This window comes from Carcharodon carcharias, chromosome 29, assembly GCF_017639515.1.
Source record: "Carcharodon carcharias isolate sCarCar2 chromosome 29, sCarCar2.pri, whole genome shotgun sequence".
In the NCBI taxonomy this organism is placed as follows: Eukaryota; Metazoa; Chordata; class Chondrichthyes; order Lamniformes; family Lamnidae; genus Carcharodon; species Carcharodon carcharias.
Window position 1 is genome coordinate 15,614,940 of NC_054495.1, and position 13,106 is coordinate 15,628,045.

General features: G+C 48.3%; 1 protein-coding gene across 2 annotated transcripts in view; it reads right to left on the reverse strand.

Annotated features, from left to right (window-relative positions):
• The window catches only part of LOC121271096 (tectonic-3-like), an 80,798-nt gene that overhangs the window by 24,877 nt on the left and 42,815 nt on the right, over window positions 1-13,106 (reverse strand). For both annotated transcript variants that reach the window (XM_041176840.1, XM_041176839.1), the window contains 4 exons: window positions 6,756-6,847; window positions 5,039-5,140; window positions 2,221-2,377; window positions 477-614 (listed from right to left, as the gene is read on the reverse strand). In XM_041176840.1, coding sequence (XP_041032774.1) covers window positions 477-614; window positions 2,221-2,377; window positions 5,039-5,140; window positions 6,756-6,847 — 489 coding nt within the window. The remainder of the gene's footprint in view (window positions 1-476; window positions 615-2,220; window positions 2,378-5,038; window positions 5,141-6,755; window positions 6,848-13,106) is intronic.

The following is a 13,106-nucleotide window of genomic DNA, read 5'->3' on the forward strand; positions in this document are numbered from 1 at the left end:
TAACCAAGACCCTGTACAGCTGCAATAAAACTTCCCTCCTCTTCTCCTTGCAATCAAGTCATAACTGAATCAGTTTCAGGAAATTGACTCCAGATCATATTTTGGGGGATAAAAATCTCTATTTCGTTACTGGTTCTCCTGCCATTTACCTTAACTCTGTGTCCTCTAGTTATTGACTCTCCCTTCCAGAGGAAACAAGTTTACCTGATTTTCACCAACCAATCCGCTCAGAATTTACAGCAACTCTCTCAAATCCTCCCTTGACCTTCTCTGTTCTCAGGGAAACAACTGCAGCTTCTCTAGTCCCTCCATACAACTGAACGCTCTCATCCCTGGTATCATTGGAGTAAATCTTTGCCTCCTTTCCGAGGCTTTCTAAAGCGTGCTGCCCAGAGCAGGACACAATTACCTAGCTGGGGCTAAACCACTGATTTCTAAAGGTTTAGCATCAATTACTCAGCTGCTTCTGAATTTACCTGCACGTCCTGCCTCTGGTACTGGAAGCGGGCCCCGAGCAATGCCGCCTGGGGATTGGCGAGGGGGCCCAGCATGGCCCACAGGATCTGCATCTCTAGCATGTTGGACAGGTTGCAACTGGTCTCACAGGTCACGTTCTGCAAAGGGGAAACGGTGCAGTTAGTACCTCAGCGCAACAAAACTATGCATGAGGGCAACTGGAAGGGGAACTCATCCCCGAGGCTCCACCCTCGAGACCTCGCGTGAATGGTAGCTTTGTTCTCAGCTGCCCCTTTAAATATGGCAGCCCCTGCTAGGCCCTTTGACCCTCAGGTCTCTGCCCTTAGAACAACAGTCTCACTGTCAGGAGAGGAAGCCTGAAAGCTCAAAACCCCGTTGTAGGGGCAACATCAACATCAGAGGCTTTAGGGCTTCTCTTTGAACTCCTCCTCATCATGGACACCCAGTCATTCTCTCCCTTATTCTTTTCGTCTTTAGAAATGCCACAATCCTTCTCTCCTTCCTCCAGAAACATCTTGATTCTTCCACCTGCTCCCTGGGAATAGCCCAATCTATCATTATCCTTCCCCCAGGAATGACCCAACCCATCACTATCCCTCTCCCGGGAGTAGCCCAACCCATCAATATCCCTCTCCCGGGAGTAGCCCAACCCCATCAATATCCTTCTCCCAGGAGTAGCCCAACCCCATCAATATCCCTCTCCCGGGAATAGCCCAACCCCATCAATATCCCTCTCCCGGGAACAGCCCAACCCCATCAATATCCCTCTCCCAGGAATGAACCAACCCATCAATATCCCTCTCCCAGGAATGAACCAACCCATCAATATCCTTCTCCCAGGAGTAGCCCAACCCATCAATATCCCTCTCCCAGGAGTAGCCCAACCAATCAATATCCCTCTCCCAGTAGTAGCCCAACTCATCATTATCTCTCTCCCAGGAATAGCCAACCCATCACTATCCCTTTCCCAGGAATAGCCAACCCATCACGATCCCTCTCCCAAGAATAGCCCAGCTCATTATTATCTCTCTCTCGGGAATAGCCCAACCCATTATTATTTCCATTTCCTGGGAATGGTATGGCACCCAGTCCCCCAGAAAGGATCTGACCCTTAATCCCAGGAACGAGCCAACCCCTCACCTGCTTCATCGATCTGGCAATGTTCCAACCATTTCTTGTATACCCACACGCCCCCACCCCCCAAAACCGGGAATGATCCAACCCTTCCCCCTGCCTGGCAATGGTCCAACTCTTCTCCCCGAGAATGAGCTGTTTGCCCGCTGGAATGATCCAACCCTTCCCCTCTTCCTCAGAATTATCCGATCCTCCCCCGGGAATGATCTGACCCTTCTCCCTCTCCAGCAATGATCCCACCCTTCCTCCTCAGAATGATCCAACCCTTCATCCCTGCCCAGAAATAATCCGACCCATCTCCCAGGGAATGCTCCAACCCTTTCTAACTCCTTCTCTGGGAATGATTCAGCCCTTTCTACCCCTCTCTCTGGGAATGATCCAATTCTTCTCCTGGGGAATGATCTGACTGTTTGACCCTCTCCCCAGGATTAATGCAACCCTTTTCCCATCGCCCCTCAGTACTGATCCACTCCTTTTCCCATTTCCCCAGGCTTTTACTCCCGGGAATGATCTACTCCTCTCCCTCCCCCATGACCCGGCAAATGGACAAGCATCACTAGGGAATTTGGAGGGTGGAGGATGGTGGGGGGAGGTGGCGGAGGAGTTTACCAAGGCCTCAGGCATAAGGTTGATGATCCGGGTCAGACTCTCCAGATTTCTACTGCTGGCGTTCCCCAGGATGCCGAGGGAGTCAGGGGGGTTGTTTCCCAGGAGGAGCAGGTTGATGTGTGTTTGGAGTTTACTGCATGTCAGCCCAGGGCTGAACCTGAAAATTGAAACAGAAACAATTTGCCAACAGTTAATTTTTTTTCTTTCATGGGTTGCAGACGACACTGGACCAGCATTTACTGCCCATCCCTACTTGTCCTTGAGAAGGTGGTGCTGAGCTGCCTTCTTTGCTGTTGTAGTCCATGTGGTGAAGGTACACCCACAGGGCTGTTAGGGAGGGAGTTCCAGGATTTTGACCCAGTGACAGTGAAGGAACGGCCGATATATTTCCAAGTCAGGATTGTGAGTGGCTTGGAGGGGAACGTCCAAATGGTGGCGTTCTTGTGTGTCTGATGCCAATGTCCTTCTAGGTGGTAGAAGCCATGGGTTTGGAAGGTGCTGTCAAAGGAGCCTTGGTGAGTTGTTGCGGTGCATCTTGTAGATGGTACACACACTCCTGCTACTGTGCATTGGTGGCAGAGGGAGTGAATGCTGGTGGATGGGGTGCCAATCAAGCGGGGCTGCTTTGTCCTGGATGGTGTCGACCTTGTGTGTTGTTGGAGCTGCACTCACCCAGGCAAGTGGGGAGTGTTCCATCACACTCCGGACTTGTGCCTTGTGGATGGTAGACAGGCTTTGGGGAGTTGGGAGGGGAGTTCATTTATTATGAATTACTGTTATTAATTCATTCTCAGGATATGGGCATCACTGGCAAAGCCAACAGTTATTGCCCACTTCCAGTTACCACATAAAGCTGGTGTTGTGCCGCCCTCTTGGAATGCGCCCTCTTGATTGGCAGAGCTTTAGAATATAAAAGTAAGGATATAAGGTTGGAGTGGTATAAAACACTGGTGAGGCCACAACTAGAGTATTGTGTGCAGTTCTGGTCACCACATCACAGGAAGGATGTAATAGCTCTGGAGAGAGTGCAGAGGAGGTTTACAAGAATGTTGCCAGGGTTAGAAAAGTGTGGCTACGAGGAGAGATTGGACAGGTTGGGGTTATTTTCCTTAGGACAAAGAAGGCTGAGGGGTGACTTGACTGAGGTGTACAAAATTATGAGGGGAATAGATAGAACGGACAGGATAAAATTGTTTCCCTTGGTGGAGAATTCTAGAACAGGGGACATCGATTCAGGATAAGTGGCAGAAGGTGTAGGCGGAACAAGAGGAAGAACATTTTTACCCAGAGGGTAGTGGGTGTTTGGAATTCGCTGCCCAAGTTGGTGGTAGAGGCAGAAACTTTCAACTCTTTTAAAAAGTACCTGGATCTGAACCTAAAGTGCTGTAAGCTAAAAGGCTATGGGCCGAGAGCAGGAAGGTGGGATTAGAAAGGGCACCTGGGTGTCCTCGGGCTGGCATGGACAAGATGGGCCGAATGGCCTCCTTCTGTGCTGTAACTTTTCTATGGTCCTATGGTTCTTGTGTGTCGTTGGGTCACTTCATAGGGGCAGTCAAGAGTCAGCAAAGTAGGCGTAGGACTGCAGTGACATATAACAATAACACATGTGGGGCTTTGGTTCAAGCCTGCCCTGAGGCTGCAGCCCCGCTCCTCAAAAAGGACACATTAGCCCATGGAGGGGGAAAAATCTGCCAGAATACTATCGAAAAGAATCACAATGCACAGACAAGACTTGTATCAGCATCGATTACAGAAGGTCAAGGGACATTCCAATTGAGGTATTTGTGATGATTAAAGGATGTGACAGGGGAAATAGAGAGAAACTCTTTCCTCTGATGAGGGGTTCCAGAACAAAGGGGCAGAACCTTAAAATTACGGCTGGGTGATTTGAGCTGAAGTCAGCAGATGCTTCTTCACACAAGAGGGTAATGGAAATCCACAACTACCTCCCCCCTCAAAAACAAAGCTGTTGTGACTGGGGTACAACTGAACATTTCAAAGCTAAGACAGATCGATTTTTTTTCCCCATAGGTCAGGGTTTTAAGGGTTATGGAACACAAGCAGAGAGACGGTGTTGCGATATACGTCAGCCATGGGCTACCTGGGTGGCTGGGACAGGTTCAAGAGGCTGAATGGCCTCCTCTATTCCAATGTTTCTAAACACCACCAACTTGCATTTACATTGTGCTTTTCATGTCGTGAATCATCCCAAGATGCAACGGGCAACACCAGGAGCGTAACGCGGCAAAATCTGACAGCGGATTGCACAAGGTGACATGAGGTGAAGTGACCAGAAACTTGTTCAGAGAGGTAGCTTTAAGGGGCATCCCGAAGGAGAGGTGGAGAGCCGGAGTGGCAGAGGGATGAGGGAGGGCAGATAGGGCAGAGTTGGTAACGGTGTGCGAGTGGGACAAGAAAAACACGATCTGGCTACGATTAGTTAAGAATGGAACCGGGCGAATACAGTCTGACCCAGCTGGGTGATAGTGGAGAATCGTTGGAGGATGGTGTGGTCAAACAGGTCAAAGGCTGCAGAAAGGTCAACAAGGACAAGGTGGGGGGGGGGGTCCTTTACCTTTGTCACATGGGATGTCATTTGCGACTGATTGGTTTGGTGCGGCGGCAGGCATGGAAACCTGACTGGAGGGTTTCACGTTTGGAGCTCCGAGAAAGATGAACGTAGATTTGCGAGGCAACAAAATGTTCGAGGATTTTGAAGAGGAAAGAGAGGTTAGGTACTGGGTGGTAGTTTGCAAGAATGTAGGACAAGAGTTTGATTCTGAGAGGAGGGAGTGAACACCAATGCCTGAGCTCTCACCTGTAGAAACAGCCAGACCTCATTTGGTGCTGGAACAGTACGGGGCTCCTATCCAGCTGAGAACAGGATCCATCGCCAGTGCTCTTCAGGACAGTCAGGCTAGTGCAATAAATGGTCAAGGATCCTCAAAGAGTATTCAAACCTACCAATCGCCTCGCTCCTCATTGACAAGAGGATGCACAATGCACAACCCTCACTGGCTCAGAGGAACTGAGGTAGCGTGGACACAGTTCACAACTTGGCAACAGCCCAGTCTCCTCTCTGTCAACCCAACACAGTGTCCAGCCCCCAGGGGATAAAATGAGAACTGATCCAGCCCAATGTCCACCCCCAGGGGATAAAGTGAGAACTGCTGCAGCCCAGCGTCCAGACATAGGAACATAGAAACTAGTAGCAGGAGGAGGCCATTCGGCCCTTCGAGCCTGCTCCACCATTCATTATGATCATGGCTGATCATCCAACTCAATAGCCTGCTCCCGCTTTCTCCCCATATCCTTTGAACCCTTTCGCCCCAAGAGCTATATCTAACTCGTTCTTGAAAGCATACAATGTTTTGGTCTCAACTGCTTTCTGTGGTAACAAATTCCAGACAGAAGGGAAACAGTTAGAACTGGCTCAGCCCAGTATCCAGTCCCCAAGGGGTTACACTAAGAACTGGCCAAGCCCAGTGGCCAGTCCCCAGGGGATACAGCAAGAACTGGACCAGCCCAGTGGCCGGTCCCCAGGGAATACAGAGAGAACAGACGCATCCCAATATTCAGTCCCCAGGGAGTTAAGTGGGAACTGGACCAGCCCAGTCCCTGAAGGGTCATGAGGACTCGAAACGTCAACTCTTTTCTTCTCCGCCGATGCTGCCAGACCTGCTGAGTTTTTCCAGGTAATTCTGTTTTTGTTTGAGAACTGGACCAGCCCAGTCCCCAGTCGAGACAGTGAGAACTGGACCAGCCCAGTCCCCAGTCGAGACAGTGAGAACTGGACCAGCCCAGTCCCCAGTCGATACAGTGAGAACTGGACCAGCCCAGTCCCCAGTCGATACAGTGAGAACTGGACCAGCCCAGTCCCCAGTCGATACAGTGAGAACTGGACCAGCCCAGTCCCCAGTCGATACAATGAGAACTGGACCAGCCCAGTCCCCAGTCGATACAGTGAGAACTGGACCAGCCCAGTCCCCAGTCGAGACAGTGAGAACTGGACCAGCCCAGTCCCCAGTCGATACAGTGAGAACTGGACCAGCCCAGTCCCCAGTCGATACAGTGAGAACTGGACCAGCCCAGTCCCCAGTCGATACAATGAGAACTGGACCAGCCCAGTCCCCAGTCGATACAGTGAGAACTGGACCAGCCCAGTCCCCAGTCGATACAGTGAGAACTGGACCAGCCCAGTCTCCAGTCGATACAGTGAGAACTGGACCAGCCCAGTCCCCAGTCGATACAGTAAGAACTGGACCAGCCCAGTCCCCAGTCGAGACAGTGAGAACTGGACCAGCCCAGTCCCCAGTCGATACAGTGAGAACTGGACCAGCCCAGTCCCCAGTCGATACAGTGAGAACTGGACCAGCCCAGTCCCCAGTCGATACAATGAGAACTGGACCAGCCTAGTGCCCAGAGGATAGTGAGAACTGGCCCTGTCCAGTGCCTAGTGGCTCCACACTGCCAATAGCAGGAATCTTAACTCCAGCATTTTCCAGTCCTCAGCCCCGCAGAATGTTAAAGGATATGCAGCTGCTTCACCGTTAAAGGCCAGAATGGGTTTCCCTCTCAGGTATCCGGGATTCCCACTCCGTCTCTTGGCTGTACCATTGGCTGGGCCCTGAACACAAATGGAAAACATGACAGTTCAGCCCCATGGCAAATTACATCTGCCCAGGTCTGCCAGATACTACTCAGGATTAAACCAAGCAAAATGTAACAGCACGGATCTGTAATACTGCCAGCACTGTACTGTAACAGCATGGATCTGTAATACCGCCAACACTGAGCTGTAACAGCATGGATCTGTAATACCGCCAGCACTGTACTGTAACAGCATGGATCTGTAATACTGCCAGCACTGAGCTGTAACAGCATGGATCTGTAATACCGCCAGCACTGTAATGTAACAGCATGGATCAGTAATACCACCAGCACTGAACTGTAACAGCACGGATCTGTAATACTGCCAGCACTGAACTGTAACAGCACGGATCTGTAATACTGCTAGCACTGAACTGTAACAGCATGGATCTGTAATACCACCAGCACTGAACTGTAACACCATGGATCGGTAATACCACCAGCACTGAACTGTAACAGCATGGATCGGTAATACCACCAGCACTGAACAGTAACAGCATGGATCAATAATACCACCAGCACTGAACTGTAACAGCATGGATCTGCAACACTGCCAGCACTGAACTGTAACAGCATGGATCTGTAATACCACCAGCACTGAACTGTAACAGCATGGATCTGTAATACCACCAGCACTGAACTGTGACAGCACGGATCTGTAATACCACCAGCACTGAACTGTAACAGCACGGATCAGTAATACCACCAGCACTGAACTGTAACAGCATGGATCTGTAATACCGCCAGCACTGAGCTGTAACAGCATGGATCTGTAATACCACCAGCACTGAACTGTGACAGCACGGATCTGTAATACCACCAGCACTGAACTGTAACAGCATGGATCAATAATACCACCAGCACTGAACTGTGACAGCACGGATCTGTAATACCACCAGCACTGAACTGTAACAGCATGGATCTGTAATACCACCAGCACTGAACTGTGACAGCACGGATCTGTAATACCACCAGCACTGAATTGTAACAGCATGGATCAATAATACCACCAGCACTGAACTGTAACAGCATGGATCTGTAATACCGCCAGCACTGAGCTGTAACAGCATGGATCTGTAATACCACCAGCACTGAACTGTGACAGCACGGATCTGTAATACCACCAGCACTGAACTGTAACAGCATGGATCAATAATACCACCAGCACTGAACTGTGACAGCACAGATCTGTAATACCGCCAGCACTGAGCTGTAACAGCATGGATCTGTAATACCACCAGCACTGAACTGTGACAGCACGGATCTGTAATACCACCAGCACTGAATTGTAACAGCATGGATCAATAATACCACCAGCACTGAACTGTGACAGCACGGATCTGTAATACCACCAGCACTGAACTGTAACAGCACGGATCAGTAATACCACCAGCACTGAACTGTAACAGCATGGATCTGTAATACCGCCAGCACTGAGCTGTAACAGCACGGATCTGTAATATGCCAACAGTGTAAGACTGTACCACACTGCACTGTAACAGGAAACCTGTGCAGACTGTTCCCCACTGCACTGTAACTGAAGACCCGTTCAGACTATACCTCAGTATAGTGTAATGGGAGACCCGTTCAGACTATACCTCAGTATAGTGTAATGGGAGACCCGTTCAGACTATACCTCAGTATACTGTAATGGGAGACCCGTTCAGACTACTCCTCACTGTACTGTAACAGGAGACCCGTTCAGACTATACCTCAGTATAGTGTAATGGGAGACCCGTTCAGACTATACCTCAGTATACTGTAATGGGAGACCTGTTCAGACTACTCCTCACTGTACTGTAACAGGAGACCCGTTCAGACTATACTCAGTATACTGTAATGGGAGACCCATTCAGACTATACCTCAGTATAGTGTAATGGGAGACCCGTTCAGACTATACCTCAGTATACTGTAATGGGAGACCCGTCCAGACTATTCCTCACTGTACTGTAACAGGAGATCCGTTCAGACTATACCTCAGTATAGTGTAATGGGAGACCCGTTCAGACTATACCTCATTATAGTGTAATGGGAGACCCGTTCAGACTATACCTCAGTATACTGTAATGGGAGACCCGTCCAGACTATTCCTCACTGTACTGTAACAGGAGACCCATTCAGACTATACTTCAGTATACTGTAATGGGAGACCCATTCAGACTATACCTCAGTATACTGTAACGGGAGACCCGTTCAGATTATACCTCAGTATACTGTAATGGGGGACCCTTTGAGACTATACCCCAGTATACTGTAATGGGAGACCCGTTCAGACTATACCTCAGTATACTTTAACAGGAGACCCGTTCAGTCTATACCTCAGTATTCTGTAACGGGAGATCCATTCAGACTATACCTCAATATACTGTAATGGGGGACCCGTTCAGACTATTCCTCACTGTACTGTAACAGGAGACCAGTTCAGACTATACCTCAGTATACTGTAATGGGAGACCCATTCAGACTATACCTTAGTATACTGTAATGGGAGACCCGTTCAGACTATTCCTCAGTATACTGTAATGGGAGACCCGTTCAGACTATACCTCAGTATACTGTAATGGGAGACCCGTTCAGACTATTCCTCACTGCACTGTAACAGGAGACCCATTCAGACCATACCTTAGTATACTGTAATGGGAGACCCGTTCAGACTATACCTCAGTATACTGTAATGGGAGACCCGTTCAGACAATACCTCAGTATACTGTAATGGGAGACCCGTTCAGACTATACCTCAGTATACTGTAATGGGAGACCCGTTCAGACTATACCTCAGTATACTGTAATGGGAGACCCATACTGACTGTTCCTCACTGCAGTACAGAATTACAGAATTGTTGCAGTACAAGAGGAAGCTCTGTGTCTGCACCAGCTCTCCGAATGAGCTATTAACCTAATGCCATTCCTCCACCTCATAATCCTGCACATTATTTCTGTTCAGATAACAGTCTAATTCCCTTTTGCATGCTTCGATTGAAATGTCTCCCCCACACTCTCCAGCAGTGTATTCCAGATCCTAACTACTCGCTGTGTGAAAAGGTTTTCCTCGCATCTCCATTGCTTCTTTTGCCAATCATTTTAAACTTGTGCCCTCACATTCTCGATCCTTCAACCAATGAGAATAATTTCTCCCCATCTGTTCTGCCCAGACTCCTCATGATTTTGAATAACTCTATCAAATCATGTCTGAGCCTTAAGATAAAAGCAAAATACTGTGGCTGCTGGAAATCTGAAACTAAAACAGAACATGCTGGAAATACTCAGCAGATCTAACAGCATCTGTGGAGAGAGAAACAAGAGTTAATGTTTGAAGTCCATATGACTCTTCTTCAGAGCTTTGAGACCTTCGAGAGTTTCTTCAGAAGGGTGGAGACCCATGCAGACTGTTTCTCACTGTATTATAACAGGAGACCCATGCAGACTGTTCCTCACTGTATTATAACAGGAGACCCATGCAGACTGTTTCTCACTGTATTATAACAGGAGACCCATGCAGACTGTTTCTCACTGTATTATAACAGGAGACCCATGCAGACTGTTTCTCACTGTACTATAACAGGAGACCCACGCAGATTGTTCCTCACTGTACTATAACAGGAGACCCACGCAGACTGTTCCTCACTGTACTATAACAGGAGACCCATGCAGACTGTCACTCACTGTACTATAACAGGAGACCCACGCAGACTGTCACTCACTATACTATAACAGGAGACCCACGCAGACTGTCACTCACTGTACTATAACAGGAGACCCATGCAGACTGTCACTCACTGTACTATAACAGGAGACCCATGCAGACTGTTTCTCACTGTATTATAACAGGAGACCCATGCAGACTGTTCCTCGCTGTATTATAACAGGAGACCCATGCAGACTGCCACTCACTGTACTATAACAGGAGACCCATGCAGACTGTTCCTCACTGTATTATAACAGGAGACCCATGCAGACTGTTTCTCACTGTACTATAACAGGAGACCCACGCGGACTGTTCCTCACTATTATAACAGGAGACCCATGCAGACTGTTTCTCACCGTACTATAACAGGAGACCCAAGCAGACTGTTTCTCACTGTACTATAACAGGAGACCCATGCGGACTGTTTCTCACTGTACTGCAACGTAAGACAGACCCCTGTTCAGTTTACCTCACTTGTGCTGTAACAGTACACTCTTGTAACCCATACCTCCCTGTACTCAAACATGATATTATTGATTTATATGAGGAAATTAAATATAATATCTCCAAATTTGCAGATGACACAAAGCTGGGTGGGAGGGGGAGCTATGAGGAGGATGCAGAGATGCTTCAGTGTGATTTGGACAAGCTGAGTGAGTGGGCAAATGCATGGCAGATGCAGTATTTTGTGGGTAATTATGAGGTTATCCATTTTGGTAGCAAAAACAGGAAGGCAGATTATTATCTGAATGGCTATAAATTGAGAGAGGGGAATGCATAACAAGACCTGGGTGTCCTCGTACACCAGTTGCTGAAGGTAAGCATGCAGGTACAGCAGGCGGTAAAGAAGGCAAATGGTATGTTGACCTTCATAGCCAGAGGATTCGAGTACAGGAGCAGGGATGTCTTGCTGCAATTATACAGGGCCTTGGTGAGACCACACCTGGAATATTGTGTGCAGTTTTGGTCTCCTTATCTGAGGAAGAATGTTCTTGCTATAGAGGGAGTGCAGTGAAGGTTTACCCGACTGATTCCTGGGATGGTGGGACTGACATATGGGGAGAGATTGATTCAGTTAGGATTATAGTCTCTGGAGTTCAGAAGAAATGAGGGGGGATCTCATAGAAGACTATAAAATTCTAACAGGACCAGACAGGGTAGCTGCAGGAAGGATGTTCCAGGTGGTGGGGGAGTCCAGAACCAGGGTTAACAGTCTGAATATATGGGGTAGACCATTTAAGACTGAGATGAGGAGAAATTTCTTCACCCAGAGAGAGGTGAGCCTGTGGATTTCGTTACCACAGAAAGTAGTTGAGGCCAAAACATTGTATGCTTTCAAGAAGGAGTTAGATATAGCTCTTGGGGTGAAAGGGATCAAAGGGTACAGGGAGAAAGCGGGAGCAGGTTATTGAGTTGGATGATCAGCCATGATCATAATGAATGGCGGAGCAGGCTCGAAGGGCCGAATGGCCTCCTCCTGCTCCTAGTTTCTATATTTCTAGGTCAGCCATGTAGACTTTCCCATACTGAATTGTCACAGGAGATCCATGCAGATTGCTCCTCACTACTGCAATGGGAGTCTCTTATGCCCTGTACCTCACTACTGTAACAGGAGATCCATGTAAGGTGTCCATCACTGTACTATAACAGGAAATTCCTGTACACTGTACTATAACAGGAGATCCCTGTACACTGTACTATAACAGGAGACCCCTGAACAATATACCTCAATGTACCATAATGTGAACCATGTAGAAGGTCCCGCACTGTATTGTAATGGGAGTTCATTGCTATGTTCCTCTCTGCATCATAACATGAGACCGGTGCAGACTGTACTGCTGTGTGCTGCAACAGGAGCCCCATGCAGGCTGTTCCTCACTGTATTGTAACAGCAGGTGCTTATGCAATGTCCCTCAATATAATGTAACAGGAGACCCAGGCAAAATGAACAGCAATGTACCAAAACAGGAGACCCCGGTACACATGACCTCACTGTAATATAACAGGGGACCCTGGCAGAGTGAACCGTACTGTACTGTAACAGCAGAATCCTGTGTACTGTCCCTCACTGTGATATAACAGGAGACCCGTGTACACATGACCTCACTGTAATATAACTTGAGACAACTGTACACAGTGCATCACTGCAACAACTAGAAGGCTATTCTACACTGTCCCTGACTAATAACTTGGGAGACCCCTCCACACTGTCCCTCCCTGTAATAACTCAGAGACCGCTCTACAGTGTCACTAACTGTAATAACTAGGAGACCCCTCTACGCTGTCCCATGCTAATAACTTGGGAGGCCCCTCTACACTGCTCCTCACTATAATAACTGGGAGATCCCTCTACACGGACAATAATAGCTAGATGAACCCCCTACGCTGTCCTTCACTGAAATTACTAAGAAACCCCTCTACATTGTCACTCACTGTAATAACTGGGAGACCCCTCTACACTGTCACTCACTAATAACTGGGAGTTCTCTCTACACTGTCACTCACTGTAATAACTGGGAGACCCCTCTACACTGTTCCTCCCTATAATAA